Here is a 21,087-nt window from a genome sequence, read left to right on the forward strand (position 1 = left end):
TAATAATAGTGTAGAAAAATACATATATATATATATATATATATATATTACAGAATATTCTTGATATATATATAATTGATGCCATTATTGACGATTTGTACTCTACTATATGAGTCATAGCAAATAAAAAAATTTTTTTTATTATACTTTTATAATGTTTATACAGTACAGTAAACTTAATGGACATTATATATACTGTATATATATACACACAGTTTATATATACATAACCCGTTTTATTGGGCACATATATACTGTATATGTTTCGGATAGAGAGAGAGAGAGAGAGAGAGAGAGAGAGAGAGAGAGAGAGAGAGAGAGAGAGAGAGAGAGAGAGAGAGAGAGAGAGAGAGAGAGAGAGAGAGAGAGAGAGAGAGAAAGAAAGAAAGAGAGAGAGAGAGAGAGAGAGAGAGAGAGATCAATAAAATTATTAAATAAAAAAATTATTTTGTTTTTTGTTTTTAGTGTTCACTATAACAGAACCACCAGTTTTATGATTATCCGCATTATATATCATATACAGTATATACTCTCTATATATATATACCGTATATTATGTACAGTTCAAGTACAAGTAGTGTCTGTGTGTTGTTTGGGTGTTTGTCTTTATGTTTGGGTGTCTATCCTCTACTACTCTATCTCATAGACAACCATCACATTGACTCCGTGACTCTCTACTCCCATACAAAAGTACAGTACAATCAGTATATAGTACACACACACACATACACATACTGTAAATTAGATTGACGTTATAATTATTATTATTTTTTATTATTATTGGATGTTTCACTATATATCAATATATATACTAATACTGTATATAATATACATGCATAATAATAATAAATATAAACTAATTTATTAATTTGTAACTAAACTTATTTTTATCTAAAAAAAAGTTATTAATAATAATTAATTAATAATAAAAAAAACTTTATACAGTATATATATACAAGTAAATAAATTTCAAATAAGTATATATATATATATATATATATATATATAAAGTTATTATATTTGATTATAGTTTTTTTTGTATAGTTATAAAATTGATAATGAAATAATATTTTATTAGTCATAGTTATTGAATACTATTATTTTTTTTTAATTTATTATTATTATTATTATAAATTAATTTATATTATAAAAACATTTGTTTTTTTTTTGAGCATAATATTTATTATTTAGTTAATAGAGTAAATATATTTATCTAATATTAATAGATTAAGTATTTTTTTCAACTATTGTTTTAGTTTTAATTACTAAATATATATTTTAGTATATATATATACTGTATATATATATATACAGATTTATATATTTATATATACAGTAATATAATATAACTTACATGTATATATTTATATTGATTATTATATTTGTTTATAATTTATAAACTTTATACTGTATATACAGTGTATACAATAGATTTAAGCAATTTATTTTAGTAACGCCTATCTAAACAAAAAATATTATTTATTTATTTTAGTTATTATTATTATTATATTTAATATTACTATGATTATATATACAGGTATATTTATTTTATTTTATTTTTTTTGAAATAAATTATTACTTATTTACGTAAACAAATTTATATAAAACTATACAAACTGTTTGTTTGTTAAACACAAATATTTAATAATTGATTGAATCATATCAATGTTTATAAATTAATTAATCAATAATAATATTCATACTAATAATTTATTAAACAATAGATTTTAATATTGATTACAGTGACTTAATTAAAATATAATAATAATATTTAGTTTATAATTTTATTTGATGTCAAAATATTATATTTATAATACAAAAGATTTTATAGATATTATACTAAATATATATATATAAATTATTTTTTTTAAATATAATAATAAAATAATATTAATAAAAAAATAAATTATAAAATATAATTATAAATTATATAGCTATGTTATTTCTTAAAAATATTTATTACTATTTTTTGCTAAAAATATTAATTAACTTAAAAAATAATTAACAGTTTAAAAATTAAATTTTTAATTTTCTATTCAAAAAACTTTAATTATATCTAAATGTTTATCAAATAATATTATAAATATTAAATAAAAATCTATATATTATAATATAATAAAAAATATTAACATTGATAAATATCTTTATATACAATTATTATAATAATTGAATGTATAAATAATATACTTTTATTTAAAATATATATAATTATTTAATTTTTTAATTATATATATTATTATGATAATAATAAATATTTTTAAAATAAGTAAACTTTAAAACATTTGTGTAAATTAATATAGATTTTTAACATTATTATTATTTTTATTTTAAATTAATTACTATGAATAATATGACTAATATAAATATTAAATTATAGTAAATATTTTATTATTTAAATCTTTAAAAAAATCATAAGTTTATAATTTTTTTTATAAAAAATAATTATATTTTATTTTTCTATAGAAATATTGAAATTTAATATTATTATTATTATAGTTTAAAGAAATTTTTTTTTAAATGTAACTTTACTTAACAGTTATAATATTTATTTGTACAAATAAAAAAAATATATATATATACGTAAATTAAATGATGCATTTAAATAAAAAAAAAATAAAATAAAATAATAATTGCATAAAAATCACGTATCAATCGTTATTTGTTAAGATATAATATATATATATATATTTTTTTTTTTGAAAAATAAAATATATATTTATCACATTTTATTATAATAATTATTATTATTAGTCAACCATTGACTTGTTTGTATGAAAAAAAAAATTATATTTATATTTAAACTATAAAACTATAATAATAACTACAAATAATTCATCAAAAAAAAATCATTCAATTTTATGGGTATTTATAAGACAATTAACGGCCAATTGTTGGCCATTGTTATCATTGTATTGTGTATTGTACACAACCGGTCGATTAGTAGCAGCACCGGTAGTAATAGTAGTAGTAGTAATAGTCAACAAACCAATACTATCCAACCAAACCATACTAATAATAATAATCATAATTTGATTACCGACTACTCGGACACCAATGGTTGCAATAATATAACGACTGTCCTAAACAACAACAACAACAACAAAAACACAGACCTACAAACAAATACTACTACTAATAATGATAACAACAAAATGGACACAAATATCGGCAGCCAATTAGCGGCGGCCAATACGACTGATTGTCCGCCGGCACTAATATCGGCCGTAATGTCCGCAAAGTCGGTACACGTATTGTTTCGCGAGTGCGCCGACAATTGTAACCGTTTGTGTCGATACAAACGGTACGCCATAATCACGTCCCGGCGCGACATTAGTAAACGTATTAACGGCTGTCGTAAAAGTTGTTCACGAAATAGGTGTCGGTATGTAATCATAGATATATATATATATATATTAATTAATTAATTAATTTTATTTGATTTTTTTTTTGGGTATATAATAGACTTCATAGCCTGCAAAACATGAATGCCGAACAAAGTGCCCAACTATTGACCGAAACTTAAAAAAAATGCAAAAATTACAAAAAAAATTATTTATTTTAAATTTTTTTAAAAAAAATTAATTACATTWTATATATATATATATATATATAATATTTTCATTGTTGTTATTAGAAAAACATCATTATTTATTTATTAATTTAGTTATATAGTTATATAGTTATATATTAGATTTTGTTTATTTATGTATATATATATATATATATATATAGTTTAGTGATAATTTATTAATTAAATTTAATTTAATCAATTTAATTAGTAAGATTATTTTGTGGTGCATAAATATTATTTTTTTGTTTAATTATTATCAATTAATTAATTAATTATAGATTTATAAATAAAATTATTGTTTTTTTTTCTTAAATAAATAAGTAATTAATATCATTATATATATATATATATATTGACTTAGTTTAGTTGATACCACTGTATAGTATAGATGCACACTAGTAGCTAAATCACACGGCTGTCCAAAATAATTGGTGGTCACTAATAGCTTCTACATGTATTTAGGGTCTGTATTTTGGTGCATACCTATATTGAATAATAATAATAATAATAATATAGTTAAAGTACTGTATAAAACTGTATAGACTATACAATGTTGTAATTGAATACCTGGCACTTAACATAGCAGCACCAGTAGAACTTGCATTGGCATCGGTAGCTAAGGGACAGCCGTTCAGTACGATAGCCACTACCGCAACAAACATGTTCGCAACTATCAGTACCGGTTGACGTTTTGTTACACTGGCGACCCTCAGTACCATATAATCCTTGTTTAGGATTTACATGACAATAGTCAGGCGATACATCCAGATATATGAGCTGATCAGCACCAGTAGCAGCAGCACTAGCATCCCGTTCCCCTATCCTATTATAATAATGATGGCGTCTGCCTCTAGTTTGCGACAACCGTTGTCTCAGTGGTGGTGGTAGTCTGTGGGCCATCATCTGTGTTGTCTGGCTGTCCCTGACATGCCTGGCCCGTCTATATCTGTCCATTAGTCGGTTGCTGACCGTCCGAAACGATGGTAGAGTTCGCCAACAAGTTCGGGCCAAACACGAGGCACTGACACCGTGACACTTGCATACAATACGGGCCGTACGGAGGACAGCCTATAATATATAGATAACAATGAGAGGAACTGGTGTTTAGTGGTAGATGTTTGATAGGATCTACCCATATATAACTAACTACCTGACGGCCCACTTGATTATTATGCAAATACATTGCCGCTGTCGAGTCCCGATTGGCTAGTTCGCCCGTATCGGTAAACTGGTGGACAAATCGTGCGGCCGATCGTAGATCGGGTGAACAGCCGCCCCATGAAAACTGGCCGCGCGAGTCCCATCCGCGACCACCACTACCCGTAGTAGTAGACAAACGGTTCAGATCGCAACTACTAGTGCAACCAGTGGTCATCAACAATTGGCTACCTGTGCCACCACTACACCAGCGGGCTATGGAGTAGACGGCACCGGCACTGGTGATGGCATAGATGAACGCTGTCTCCCGGCTCAGGGCTATACAAACAACAACAACAACACTGTATAATATATTTATATATAGATATGTTTGGTCTAACCATTGATAACATGTCTACCAAACAGTGTACTATCACTGGGACTGGTAGTACAGTTCCAGCGATGACTGGCAAACTGGCGCTGACACTCATCGATGGCCAGCCGTACGCCCGATGCCAGCGACCGCATTAGCTGCGGATGTTTAGCGCATAGTTGTCGCTGTTGTCTGTCCAGACCGGGTATCCGACGGCAAACTAGACGACTGTCCCCGCCATCGTATTGACTCAATAGCCTATATTTTATATATTATATATAAAATTTTGTTATTAATTATTATCAAATAAACAATTGAATTGTAAAATTGAAATTTATTTAAATAATACTTTATATATATATATATATATATATTCCTATTTAATATATAGTAAATAAAATATTTGAAAACAATTAATATATGATATATAATAGTTGATTAAAAATTAAAATTAAATTATAAAAAAAACTAATAAATAATAATAAAATTATTATTATTATTATTAATAATTTACCACCACTTGGCATCACATAAATTGTTGTTAATATAGATTATGATTATTATTATAGACCAGTTAATAATAGTTAGTTTTTTATTAATAATTAAATAATAATATTGAAACATGATTTTCATAGACAAACAAATAATTAATACATAATTATTTATTTAATAAATAGATATAAAATATTATTATTTTTAAAAAAAACTTTCAAATATTGACATTTTTATATATATTGTTGATTGACTAGTAAATTGGCTAGGACAGTCATAGTATTTTTTGTCATATATATATATATTTGACCATGGAGCACTGGTATCTCTGAAAATTTTAAACTAACTGTATGAGTGTGTGTGTGTGTGTGTGTGTGTGTGTGTGTTTTATGTGTTTGTAATCTAACTGTGCTCATGGATTATTTAGGGGTTTTTTTTGTTGGTTGTATTGATAATATTTTAATGGATATTCAATTTTTAACAATAAGGTCACACACACACATAGATACATACATACACACATACACACACACACACACATAGATACATACACATACATACACACACACACACACACACATTAGCATAACATACCTCTATAGAAAAAAACTCATGTAATATGAGAGGAGCTCTAAGTAATGTTTAAAATTTTGAATAAAATAACTAATGTTGTAGTTTTTATTTGTATTATTATTATTATTACTTTTATAAAGTTTTATATAACATTAGGTAGAAATTATACTGTACTATACAATAATAGATTACACACACACACACACACACACACACACACACACACACACACTGATTGCTGGCACATCAACTGCTATAATCCCTTTCCTCTATACCTACATAAGCTCTCTCTCTTTATTTTATTCACTCACTATGTAATACAGTATATATGTTAATGTAGTTTTTTTTATTGGGTATTACTATTACAATGAAAAGGTGTAATCAAGTGTCGATAATCCCTATAAATTAGTCTCAAATCTCACGGCACATACACATACACACAGATACACATACACACATACACACACACACACGCATACACACATACACACACACACGCATACATACATGCATACATACATGCATACATATACACACACATACACACACATACACACACACATACACACACACACGCATACATACATGCATACAAACCGATTAAGTAATGAATTTTATTTTTGAATAGCAATTTCGTTGAAATAAAAATAAAACATTTATTTAGTATTTAGTATATATATATATATTGTTAATAATAATAATAATAATAATAATAATATTTTTTTTATGTTAAAAGTTTCAAAAAAAATATTCAATTTATATACAGATTATGATATGATTTGTATGAATTGAAAAAAACATTGTCTGCCTGTCTGTCTAACTGTCTGTCTAACTGTCTGTCTAACTGTCTGTCTATCTATTATGACTGCAAACTGGATATTACTTCAATAGATGGTATGAAAAATGATTTAAATTTTTGTGGTTTTTTGATATTTTTCGGTAATTTCGGCAATGATTTACACTTATCGGATGACTCGTCATAATCGCCGCACAATAGGTTCATTGAATTGCCGGCCACACTGTCGACAAAACGGTCGACAATTTCCATATCCCTGTCCGTACAGTCGGTTATTTTTGCCGATCCCTCCCGATTGCACTGTTTGTTTGTATTGTATTCACTGGTAATAAAATTAATTAATTAATTAAAAATAATTATTAATTATTTTTTATAAACAAACTATTATTGTTATTATTATATTTCTATAAAAAAGTTAATTAAATTAAATGTTGAAAAACTATTTAATTTATTAATTAATTATTAATACGATTGTAATAAACAGTTTTAAAAAACAACAATTTATTAATTATTATATTATTATAAATAATTTTTTTGTTTAAATTTCTAACATAATATTATACCAGTATATTATTATTATTATTATAAATTAAAATGTGTTAATAATAATAATGTTTTTTAGAAACTAAAGTTTTTTTTTAAAAATTTAATTATACTTTAATTTAAAAAAATAAATAAATAATATTTTATATTAATATATATATATATTAATTTTCTACTCCTAAAAAAATCAACTCATAAATTATCTATAAATTATTTTATAGTAATAATAATAATATTTTAAAAAATATAAAAATTCATATATCATATGTTACTAATTATAATTATACTAATATTAAAATAAATTTTTATAAAAAAAATTCATATATCATATCATATGTTACTAATTATAATAATAATATTAAAATAAAACAAATAATATCAAAATAAATAAAAATAATTATATCATATGTAACTAATTGTAATACTAATAATATTATTAAAATAAAACAAATAATATTAAAATAATTTTTTTTTAAATTATATCATATCATATGTTACTAATTATAATAATACTAATAATTATTATTATGTAACTCAACCATCACTTACCAGCACAGGTGCGGTATTTTCATGGTATCCGAGGCCAGCAATCGGATACGTTGCAAGTGGTCGACTGTCCTCTGGACACATTTCGTAAACACTGGTTTCGCCCGATTAACACATTTGGATGCCGACAACATATCCCGGAGCCGTTGGGTCGGTTTGGTTTTGCACAGTTGTGTCAATTGTGATTTAATTGTAAATACATAGACGGAAAACAATTGTTTGGATAGTTGTGTTTTTGTACATTTTTTTACATACTGTTCCACTGATTTAACTAATAATTGTGTTTCACTTTTTCGGGAAAAAAATAAATTATTTAAATAATTATTAGTTTTTTTTGTGATAAAATCTAATTCAAATTAAGTAATTACTTGCAAAACGCCGGTATCTGGTCTTGAGATTCGGGAAACTCGCGGCCAGAATCACCGAAAGTCAATACACGGGCCAACAGTGCGTCCACTTGTTTTTCGCCGTTTTTATTACACGGTATGCTATTATTATTATTATTATTAGGTGTTGTTGTTTGTTGGCCACTGACCACTACTATATGATTACCGATAGTTGTTATTATTATTATTGTTATGGAAAACAATAGTGAAATAAAAATTTTAAACATATTTTTTTAAATATAAATATAAATATCTTTTCTTTAAAAATAATTATTTATTTAATTTTATGAATATAAGTATTTATAATACAAAATTAATTAATTAATTAATTAATAACACTATAATAAATATCATAGATTATTAAATACAAAATACAATGTATATTATAATAAATACATTGATTGATAGATTTTATTTAAAAAAACTAATTTTTATAATTTAACAAAATTATAAAAAAAATATAAATATTTTTTTTTTATTTCTCAAATAAATACTTTTATACTTTTACTAAACAATAATAAACTTTATATTTATATACAAAAATTTAGTATTATTTAAAAAAAATAATAATAATTAGTCACAAAAAAAAACAAATCACAAAAAACATCTCTAAATTATATATATATCTCTGTATTTGTACTGTAATTTCAATGTCAGTTAAAAAACAAAACATAAAAAAATTGTTCACAAAATTCATAGAAAACAAGTTTTTATTTATTTTATTATTTTTTGATAAAAGAAAGTTTTTATTAATTTTTTATTTAAAATTTTTTTTTGTGTGATTATAATACTGTACTTAAAATATATATAAACACACAATAAATAGTGATAATAATAATAATAATAAAATCAAAATTACAATTATATATATGTTTTGTTTGATAGCTAATATGATATTAAGTTGTTTTAAGTTTATTTATTAACACACATTAAACCTAAATAATAATAATAATAATAATAATAATAATTGTGTGAAATATAACCTTAAACTTGTTTATCAATTTGTTTAATCTCTCTCTCTCTCTCTCTCTCTCTCTCTCTCTCTTACTAACTATCACTTTAATAAAATCACCTTGATAAGTATGTTCAATTTTTTTGTATAGCTAAAAAATTTTTTTGTAGCTAATTGTATGTACCAGGTCATTGTAACAAAATAAATAAATAATCAATTTGATTCAGGGCAAACTAATTATTTATTATTGTTATTATTARAATATATATATATATATATATATATTAAATATTAATTAGTATTAATCATTAATAATAAAAACTGTTATTTTCTTAGAATTGAATTAAAAAATAAATAAATAATTTTAATATTTAGATAATTATTTTATTTTTTTTATTAATAGTTTAGGTAATAACATGTTTATAAAATAAATTATTTATTTATTTATATTATTATTATTATGATTACTATTATGTATTAGAGTAAATATTTATTATTTATTATATATATATTGTAAATTAAAATTTAATTATATTATTTATACAAATACATTTTAAAATTTATTTATTTAATTATTATTATTTTTGTGAACAATTATTGAGGACAAGGGCGCCTATTATTGCTAAATAATTTTTTTCAACTATTGATAACCAAAAAAAAAATGTGATCACAAAATAAAAATATTTGTATTTTAATACATAATTTAATTTAAATATATTGTATGTCTTTGTCTTATTTTTTTAAAATAAAAAAAATGTGTATAAGTTTTGTTAATATTATTAAAATATATTTTTTTGACTATAAAAAACAATATTGTTTAGGTTTTAATTTAATTTTAAAAATCATTACAATTATTTGTAATTTTTTTAATTAATAAATAAAAAATGCTTTCTAATAAAATCAATATTTTATTATTTTCAATAAAATTAAATGTACTAATCATTTGTTATTATTATTATTTTTTGCTATTTAATTCAATTTAAGTTTTGATTCAATATATTTTTAATATAATTTTTTTTAAATATACAGTAAATATCATAAGTTTATAAAATTAATTATCAATAAAACATTTCTCTTATTATAAATGTTAACACATATATATACATTAATTAAAAAAAAATAATTTAAGTAATTATTTAAACAAAAATATAATATAAGTTATTTTTATTTATTTTTTTAAAAAATAAATTATTAGAAAATTTTTAGTAAATCAAATCATAGTATATTTGGCACAATATATTGATATATTAAATATATACAGTCTATTACAATATTTATGTTTAAATTTTTAAAAATAAATAAAATAAAATAACAATTATTGTTTAATCATTTAGACTGTTGTGTAAAGTTTTAATAAAATTAATTTTATAAAAAAAAAAATAATTAATTAATTAAAACATATTAAAACTACATATAATAATAATAATAATCGTATAAATATCAGTACTTTTTATATAATGATTATCATTATTCTATAGTTAAGATCATATTTTTTTATATAAAAAAAACTTTTAATTAATTATTAATATTACAATCAATTAGTTTTCCAATTAATTTTTTTTAAATAAATTATTTATTTTTAAAAAACAATAATTTTAGTATATATTTATTTTCTAAAATTAATTGATTTAATTTGATATAATTTTTCAATTAAAGTAAACTTAAAATAACAACAAAAAGCATCATGGTGAAATATCATATACTAGATATTTTAGTTTTAATGGTTGTATTGTCGGCTAAATTAGACGCCCAAATGACTACTACTAGTGCGCCCACTGCTGCACCCACTCCTGGACCAACTCCTGGACCCACTGGTGGACCCACTCCTGGACCCACTGGTGGACCCACTGGTGGACCCACACCTGCACCCACTGGTGGGCCCACTCCTGCACCCACTGGTGGACCCACTCCTGCACCCACTGGTGGGCCCACTCCTGCACCCACTGGTGGACCCACACCTGCACCCACTCCTGGACCAACTCCTGCACCTACTGCTGGACCTACACCACCGCCCGGTCTATTTGGTAGTATTTATTTTTTTTAATACCTATATTAATAATATACAGTACCTAATGTTATCTGTGTGTGTGTGTGTGTGTGTGTGTGTGTGTGTGTGTGTGTATTAGTTGTGACCATTAGCGAACCGGCCACAAACCGGGAGACCACCTATCAAGTAGCTGGCAATACAACCGTCGGTCAACTTAAACAATATTCGGCCCCATATTTTGGTTATACTGTACCCGAAATGAACTTAACATATATGTCGTTCATTGATCTTGTTGATAATACTAGACTATCCCAATACGGTATGACTACCGGTGCCACGATTACACTGACTAAAAGAGCCGACACAACGGCAGCACCGGTAGTAACTACAGCACCGGTAGTAACACAAGCACCTACTACTACTACTACTACTACCCAGCCATCATTTACACGATCGCCACTAGGAATACTAGCACCGGGTGGTCCTGGATCATTTAGTAAAAATTATTATTATTATTATTATTTAAGATATATAAACAAAAAAATAAGCTAGCTAAATTATATTTTTAAAAATTGCTAATTGATACCAATGACTGTATATACACTATATATATATATATACACGTATATATAGACTAAAATTTAATAATAATATATTAATTAATTAATATTATTAGTATTATTAATATTGATTAATTAAGATATTAATTAATAATAATAATAATATACATAATTTAATATATTTATAATATTTAATAATAATATATTAATTAATTAATATTATTAGTATTATTAATATTAATTAATTAATATATTTATTAATAATAATAATAATATACATAATTTAATATATTTATAATATTTATAATTAACTAATTAATTAATTTTAATTTTATTGTTAAAATAATATAACTACTATTACCTACTATTACTATAGCTATTACGGTAACGGAGCCGCAAACTGGCCGATCGACTACCTATCAGTTCAATGGTAGTCTACTAGTCGATCAATTGCGCCGTATGACTGGCCAATATTTTGGCTATCCACCTGGGCAAATTAGGCTACAATTTGGCCCGTATTTTGCACTGAATAATGGTAACAAAATATGGCAATACGGTATCAATAAGCCATCGACAGTATTATTGTTTCACAAATAATTATAATAATAATAATTGAATTTTAATATTTTCTGTATTTTTTTAATAAACTATTTATTTATTTATTAACTAAAAATAATGTGATGTATAGTTTAGTTTTATAAATATATATTTATATTTAAATAATTAAATGTGTTTAGTTAGTATGTAATTTAATTTATTAAAATTTTTATTATAATAATAATTGAATTTTAATATTTTCTGTATTTTTTTAATAAACTATTTATTTATTTATTAACTAAAAATAATGTGATATATAGTTTAGTTTTATAAATATATATTTATATTTAAATAATTAAATGTGTTTAGTTAGTATGTAATTTAATTTATTAAAATTTTTATTATAATAATAATAATAATAATTCTGTAATAATTTTCAATTAGTTTAATGTAGTTATTTTTATTTAATAATTTATTTATTTTTTTGAAAATAAAAGTTAAATTTAATTTAAATATACTTTTTTGTGATTTAAAATAATAACTACATTTGACTAATCAATAGCAATTAGTATTGAATAAAAATTTTCCAAAATTATATATTTATTAAGTACAGTATATAAATATATTTTGTAATTTATATTTATTTATTTAATATATTTCTATTAGATTTACAATTATTTTTTTATTATTATTTAATATTCAACTATGATATTAAAAAATCATTGCTATTTCTAATGATTTGACAATAAAAAATCAAATGATTTTCATTGTTTTGTTTTTAATAATAATAATAATAATAATAATAATAATAATAATAATAATAATAATAATAATAATAATAATAATAATAATAATAATAATAATAATAATAATAATATAATAATAATATTRWTAATAATAATAATAATAATATAATAATAATATTAATATAATAATAATATTAATATAATTAAATTAATATAATAATAATATAATAATAATATAATAATAATAATAATAATAATATCAATAATAATAATAATAAYAATAATAATAATAATAATAATAATAATAATAATAATAATAATAATAATAATAATAATAATAATAATAATAATAATAATAATAATAATAATAATAATAATAATAATAATAATAATAATAATAATAATAATAATAATAATAATAATAATAATAATAATAATAATAATAATAATAATAATAATAATAATAATAATAATAATAATAATAATAATAATAATAATAATAATAATAATAATAATAATAATAATAATAATAATAATAATAATAATAATAATAATAATAATAATAATAATAATAATAATAATAATAATAATAATAATAATAATAATAATAATAATAATAATAATAATAATAATAATAATAATAATAATAATAATAATAATAATAATAATAATAATAATAATAATAATAATAATAATAATAATAATAATAATAATAATAATAATAATAATAATAATAATAATAATAATAATAATAATAATAATAATAATAATAATAATAATAATAATAATAATAATAATAATAATAATAATAATAATAATAATAATAATAATAATAATAATAATAATAATAATAATAATAATAATAATAATAATAATAATAATAATAATAATAATAATAATAATAATAWTAATATAATAATAATAATAATAATAATAATAATAATAATAATAATATAATAATAATAATAATAATAATAWCAATAATAATAATAATAATAATAATAATAATAATAATAATAATAATAATAATAATAATAATAATAATAATAATAATAATAATAATAATAATAATAATAATAATAATAATAATAATAATAATAATAATAATAATAATAATAATAATAATAATAATAATAATAATAATAATAATAATAATAATAATAATAATAATAATAATAATAATAATAATAATAATAATAATAATAATAATAATAATAATAATAATAATAATAATAATAATAATAATAATAATAATGTCAAAAATCTAATTGAAAAAAATGTTGACCTAACTCAATTTAGTAATTAATTAATTATTTTAATTATACAAAAAAAAATATTGTTTATTTTGTTAGATTTATTATTAATGTGAATAATTAAATATATAAATATATATATATATAATTGATAATTTAAATAAAATAATAGATATTATTTTTTTTATATTTAAACAATTACAATACAAAATTTTTACAAGTTTATTTTTTATTTTCAATTATAATATTAAAATGTTATTGATACTTTTTTTTGTTATTCAGAAATAAAATAAATGTTTTATCATTACAATGGGTATTGTTTTTCCCCCTATAATATATATACATATATAAATTATATATATATATATATATATATATATGATGCCACATCATATAAAAACATTTATATTATTATTATTAATAATGAAAAACATAGTAAACAGTTTAATTACAGTCAAATAGTTATAATTAATTAATAATCTCACTATAATATGTATTGAATATTATTATTAATAGTAGTAGTAATATAGTAGTAGTAGTAGTAGTAATATTAAGTTAATTTTTAAAAAAATAAATTATCTAGCTAGATTTTTTTGATGAAATAAAATATAATAATAAATGCAAAAATTCAATATGAATTATGCCATATGTTTTGTATTAATAATATTATTGCTAACAATTGTATCATCAAATTGTGATTTTGGTAAAGTATTTTACTATATTTTATATATTTATTTAAATAGTTTTAATTTTATAATATAATTACTATAATAATAATAATAATTATGTGTGCATTTATGTTTATGTATATGTGTCTAGGTATATGTGTGCCTATATGTATGTAATTTATTATCTAAATTTAATTATTATTTAATTAATTATATAAAAAAAAAATTTATAATAATTATATATCTATATTTATGTAGTTAAATAATTATTATTTTTATACAATTTTAATATTATTGTAATAATACAATTCAATTAATTACATATATTTAATTTAAATTACAATAATATATATTTATATTATAAAAACTCTAATTAGTTATTTAATAAAATATTAATTATTTAAAAAATTAATAATAATTATATATATATATATATATTTATGTAGTTTACTATATATATATTTTTTTAAATAATTTTAGTATAAAATTTATTATTATTAGTGGTGTAATAATAATTATCAATTATTACATATATTTAATTAAAATTACAGTAATATATACAATATATATATATATAAACTCTAATTATTAATAGTTTTTAAATAAAATAAATTAAATTTTTGAATATATATTTAATAATAATAATAAAAAACAATCGGTTTTTATGTATATTTTTTTTTTTGGTTTCAAGTAGTAGTGACCATAACTGAGCCGTCGACCAATCGGCAGATTGCCTTTCAGGCATCGGGTAATACATCCATTGGCCAATTGAAACAATACGCTGCACCCTATTTTGGACTAACTGTCCCTGAGATGAACCTAACCTATCAGGCATTCAAGGATCTAATTGATAATACAATACTATCGCAATACGGTATAACTACCGGTGCCAATATAACACTAGTAGTTAGACAATCGACAACAAAAACAACTGCAACAAAATCACCCAGATCATCATCGTCATCAGCAACAATAGCACCTGGATCATTAATTAGTTATTATTTTTCTATTATTATTATTAGTAGTATTATCATTGCCATCAATATGTCCAATTAATTTACCAATGTACATTTTTAATATAATTATTATTAATAATTTATAAAAATTTTTAGTATAATAATTATTATTATTAGTTTATTAATTTTTAATATAATTATTATTATTAATTTATAAATTTTTAGTATAATAATTATTATTATTAGTTTATATATTATTAATATAATTATTATTATTAGTTTATAATTATTTTTGTATAATAATTATTATTATTTTTAAAATTTTAATTCAATTATTATTATTATTAGTTTTTAAACAATTTTATTGATTATATTGTTTTTAAATATCAAACATATTGTATTATTTTTATTTGATTTTTAAATAATACAAATAAACATTACATTACATTTGTGTGAAAAATATAAACAATTAATTAATTAATATATCAATTATTTATTAACTATAACTATAAGTGTTTTTCAAATTTATTAGCAGTTAGTCATATGATTATATATATATATATTGTACATGTTTTTTGTTAAAAATATTTTTGTAATTTATTATTTGCTGATTAATGATATAAATGTGTATTTAAAAAAGTAATTTGCAATTGATTTGAGTTTATATATATAATATTTATGAAACTACATATTAAAAAAACTAATAGTTTTTTTTAACAATAATTTTTTTAGTATTTTTTGTTAAAAAAATATTAAGTAAATTTAAAAAATGAAATTATATTTATTAGCTTTATTAATAGTTGCATCATCAACTATTGTACTAGCTGAATCATCTAATAAACAATTTGGTAGGTATTTTATTTTTTTTAATAGTTATTAGATTTTTTAAAAAATATTTATATATTATAATTTAGTAATTGTATAAATTATTATTAATTTTTTTTGAATATTATTTTAAACTTATTATATAAGATTATAAGATAATAATTATGACAACAAAAATAAATAAATAGTATCTAGTTTTTTAAAACATAATAAAATAAAAAATATTAGAAAATAATAATCATTTATAAAAGTTAATTATGATATTTATGTATTTAATCTAGCTAATTTTTTGTTTTATTTTATTAAAATACACTATTTTTTAATTATTCTATAATTAATTATATTATTAATATTATTTAATTAAATATTTAATTGAATATTTGTTGTTTTTTGTAAAATATATATTTTTTAAAAATTAAATAAATATTTTGTTTTTTATTTTTAAAAGTGATTCACTTGGAGTCACAACAGGGCCGACAGTATGACATCCCTGTGACCGGCAATATGTTGGTCAGTCAGCTGAGGTCATTGGCGGCCAATAGGTTGGCCACAACCGATAGACACGTACGGCTATTGTATCGTTATATCTATGATTTGGACGATACGATCAAACTGTCCGACTATGATGTCAGACCTGGCGATACTATTCGTGCATTTATTTTATGATTTAATTAAATAATTAAAAAATTATTAATTAAATGAAATTAAAGAAAAATTATTAATTATTTAGTTTTATTTTGTGTAAAAATTTTGAAATAAATTAAATAACAATAATTATAGTTATTGTTTTAAAATATGTTTTACAATTTAATTTTAATTTATTAATAGTTAGTCATATATATATATATATATATATATATATATATATATACAGTATATATATATATATAAATAACATTTATTTTTTAAAAAAATTAATTTCATATCATATCCTTATCATATCATATTCATATCCAAACAAAAATATTGCTGATTAATAATATTAATGTAAAATAAATAATTAAAAATTATATATATATAATACTGTAATATAAATTATATTAGTATTAAATTTATCTAAATTTAATACTAATTTAAATTTTTAACTTAATCTCACTTAAACTCTATTAATTTAGTTTTATTTTTATAAATATTACAATTTATAATAAAAAAAACAAAATAACTAAAATAATTAAAAACTAACTAAATTAAATTACAAAAATTATTTATAATAATATTACTACATTATAGTAGCTAGTAATCTAACTTTTATATTTGTTTAAACAATTTATTTTATTAAAAATACTCAACAATAAAAATATTTAATAAATTATTACTAAACTTTTTAAATAATTATTAATTAAATATGTTTTTTGTTTTTTTTTTGTCTTTCATTTTCAAGTGATTCATTTAATTATGAGAAAATAAACAATAATAAAATTAATTAATTTTTAATTTAATTGATTTTATTAATTTTTAATTAAAAAATCATTGATTCTATTATTGTTTATTGTCAATAATTTTTTTGTGGATATCATTTACTATATATTTTTATATATAATCATAATATTATTATAATTATGTTTAGAAAAACAATTTATTTGATTTGATTGTCAAAAAAAAATGTTTTACATATATATATAATTATTGAAAACAATATTATTATTAAAAATTTATCTAGCTAATTTTTGTTGTTGTTGTTGTCAAAAATTTAAAGTTTAGAAAAAAATTTTAAAATGAAAACATTATTTTTTATACTAAATATTATTTGTTAATATAATAATAATATTTAATAATTTATCCAGTTAGATTTTGATTAAATTTGTTGTTGTTTTTTTTGTTATCCAATATCTAAATTAAATAAAAAATAAAAAACTATTGTTAGTAAATACAAAATTTATTTTCATTTGTTTGCACACTAAGAGACAAAAAAACAAATAAATAAATAATAAAAAATTATGAGAAAAAATTATTATTATTATAATTAAATTACTTATAATAATATATAATTATAGCTGCAAACCCACTCATACACCCACACAAAAACACATATAAATTTATATAATAATTATTATTTAATTTTTAATAATAGTAATAATAATATAATTTTTAATAATAATAATTATTATTTAATTTTTAATAATAATAATAATTATTTAATTTTTAATAATAATAATTATTATTCAATTTTTAATAATAATTATTATTATTTAATTCTCAATAATAATAATTATTATTTAATTTTTAATAATAATAATAATTATTAATTAATTTTTAATACTAATGATAATTATTATTTAATTTTCAATAATAATAATAATTATTATTTAATTTTTAATAATAATAATAATTATTAATTAATTTTTAATAATAATAATAATAATTAATTAATTTTTAATAATAATAATAATAATATTAGTATTAAATAAATTACCGAAATATTTATTTTTTAGCATTTAATTGGTTTACAATCAGTTGTTGTCGGCTTACGATCGATGGGGGCCTCAATAGTCAATATACCGCACGTATCTAAACGGGAGGTCACCCGCTGGGGGTCCGCACCATCCGGTAAATCATATTTATGGCAAAACTCTTTTTCCAGCCAACCCTCGTGACTGCACGCCCGACGCCATTCCCGATGTTTGGCCTTAATTACCAGACACTGGCCAACAGTTTTTACCGAAATCTCTTCCGGCCGGAAACGGCGACAATTCACTCGGACGGTAAACTTGCGGCCATTGTTACTGATGTCTAGACTGCCGATACGTCGCCGACTAAATCGTAAGTCCCAGCCGTCGTCGTTACCGTCGTTGTCCAGACAGTCGTCGTCCATACAGTCAGACCAGGTTATCGATGGCCACAAGCAATCGCCGGTTAGGCCGTCCTTTACCTCCCAACCCCATGGAAACCAACGGTGCGGACAATACAGGCTTAAAGACATAGTTTGAATGATATATTATTTTTTGAGAGATAACTGTTTGAACACTAAATTTTATATACAATTGATTGAAACAATTATTATTATTATTATTTTCTATGTTTGACTGTATTTAAGGTTTTATTTTAGTTGATTTGATTGTATAAAAAAAAGTTTACCTATAAATATATATACAATATATATATACAGTATATATATATATATATATATATATATGATGACTATGACTGACCTCATTGATAGTGTGTATGTGTGATATGATTTAATTTATTTTTTTTTTAAATTTTGGTATATATTTATAATATATATATAAACTTTAATTAACTTAAAATTTATGCTTAACTGTGATTTTGGTTTCAGTTTTCAAATTATTTATTTTTTGTGTGTTTGTGTTTCAATGTTATTATTATTATTATTATTATTATTATTATTATTATTATTATTATTATTATTATTATTATTATTATTATTATTATTATTATTATTGTCAATAATTTTCATCATTAATATGTATTAATTTTTGTTGTATTACTTTGTAATGAAAAAATAAATAAATAATTATAAATGTTTAGTTAACTTGAATTTTTTTTTGACATAAAATTTTTTTTTGTAAATAAAAATTTTCAAATTATAACATTTATTATTCCGTATAATATATATATATATTATTATTATTAAAAATTATAATTAGTTTACCAAAAAATACTGTTAATAATCATATCATGTTAATAGTAATATTGGTTTTGATAATAATAATAACAATATTTATATAATATATCAATAACTATATATATTATTGATTTTTTGTTTGTTTTGTTTCATTTATATCCATAAAAAGTCTTATTATTAAAAATTTATTTAAATAAAACAAATATTTTTTAAAACTAACAACAAAAATATAATATTATAAATTCAATTTAATATATTATTTAAGAAAAATCTTATTAATAAAAAAAATAAAAGATTTTTATTCAGATATTGTATTTAAATGGACTTCAAAATAAAACTTATAAATCTTATTATTTTTATATATATATATATATATTTATAATATATGTTTTTGACAGGTTTTATTTATTTATTTGTTTTATTTATATATTAAATTTAATATTTTTTATATATATATAAATTTCTCATATTTCAAATCCTATTTTTTTGCAATACATATAAATAATATCAACAACAACAACAAAAATTAATAACTAAAGTAATAGAAAGATAGCCAACAAAAAAACCATTTTTATTTTGATATTAATAATAATATTAATA

General features: G+C 19.7%; 5 protein-coding genes across 5 annotated transcripts; 2 read left to right on the plus strand and 3 right to left on the minus strand.

Moving 5' to 3' along the window:
• Positions 1-2,858: 2,858 nt before the first annotated feature.
• On the plus strand, positions 2,859-3,523 carry LOC128962120 (GATA zinc finger domain-containing protein 15-like). Its single transcript, XM_054308472.1, has 2 exons — positions 2,859-3,382; positions 3,463-3,523. The coding sequence occupies exons 1-2, from the start codon at positions 2,859-2,861 to the stop codon at positions 3,521-3,523; spliced, it is 585 nt and encodes a 194-aa protein (XP_054164447.1).
• Positions 3,524-4,009: 486 nt separating this feature from the next.
• LOC128962131 (protein Wnt-2b-A-like) lies at positions 4,010-6,393 on the minus strand. The gene is made up of 5 exons (XM_054308483.1): positions 6,377-6,393; positions 5,110-5,339; positions 4,722-5,047; positions 4,139-4,639; positions 4,010-4,054 (listed from the first exon to the last, which is right to left on the minus strand). The coding sequence occupies exons 1-5, from the start codon at positions 6,391-6,393 to the stop codon at positions 4,010-4,012; spliced, it is 1,119 nt and encodes a 372-aa protein (XP_054164458.1).
• A 568-nt stretch (positions 6,394-6,961) lies between these two features.
• Positions 6,962-8,644, minus strand: LOC128962140 (uncharacterized). The gene is made up of 3 exons (XM_054308494.1): positions 8,400-8,644; positions 8,035-8,319; positions 6,962-7,264 (listed from the first exon to the last, which is right to left on the minus strand). The coding sequence occupies exons 1-3, from the start codon at positions 8,642-8,644 to the stop codon at positions 7,006-7,008; spliced, it is 789 nt and encodes a 262-aa protein (XP_054164469.1). The 3' UTR covers positions 6,962-7,005.
• A 2,394-nt stretch (positions 8,645-11,038) lies between these two features.
• On the plus strand, positions 11,039-12,513 carry LOC128962151 (mucin-2-like). The gene is made up of 3 exons (XM_054308505.1): positions 11,039-11,393; positions 11,496-11,852; positions 12,293-12,513. Exons 1-3 carry the CDS (start codon positions 11,054-11,056, stop codon positions 12,511-12,513), a joined length of 918 nt encoding a protein of 305 aa, XP_054164480.1. The 5' UTR covers positions 11,039-11,053.
• Positions 12,514-18,679: 6,166 nt separating this feature from the next.
• Positions 18,680-19,896, minus strand: LOC128961341 (heat shock protein beta-6-like). The gene is made up of 2 exons (XM_054307573.1): positions 19,315-19,896; positions 18,680-18,731 (listed from the first exon to the last, which is right to left on the minus strand). Exon 1 carries the CDS (start codon positions 19,819-19,821, stop codon positions 19,330-19,332), a length of 492 nt encoding a protein of 163 aa, XP_054163548.1. The 5' UTR covers positions 19,822-19,896; the 3' UTR covers positions 18,680-18,731; positions 19,315-19,329.
• Positions 19,897-21,087: the final 1,191 nt, after the last annotated feature.

The sequence above is a fragment of the Oppia nitens genome, unplaced genomic scaffold (assembly GCF_028296485.1).
Source record: "Oppia nitens isolate AA-2021 unplaced genomic scaffold, nextdenovo-longstitch-racon4-pilon3 scaffold14_pilon_pilon_pilon, whole genome shotgun sequence".
Lineage (NCBI taxonomy): Eukaryota > Metazoa > Arthropoda > Arachnida > Sarcoptiformes > Oppiidae > Oppia > Oppia nitens.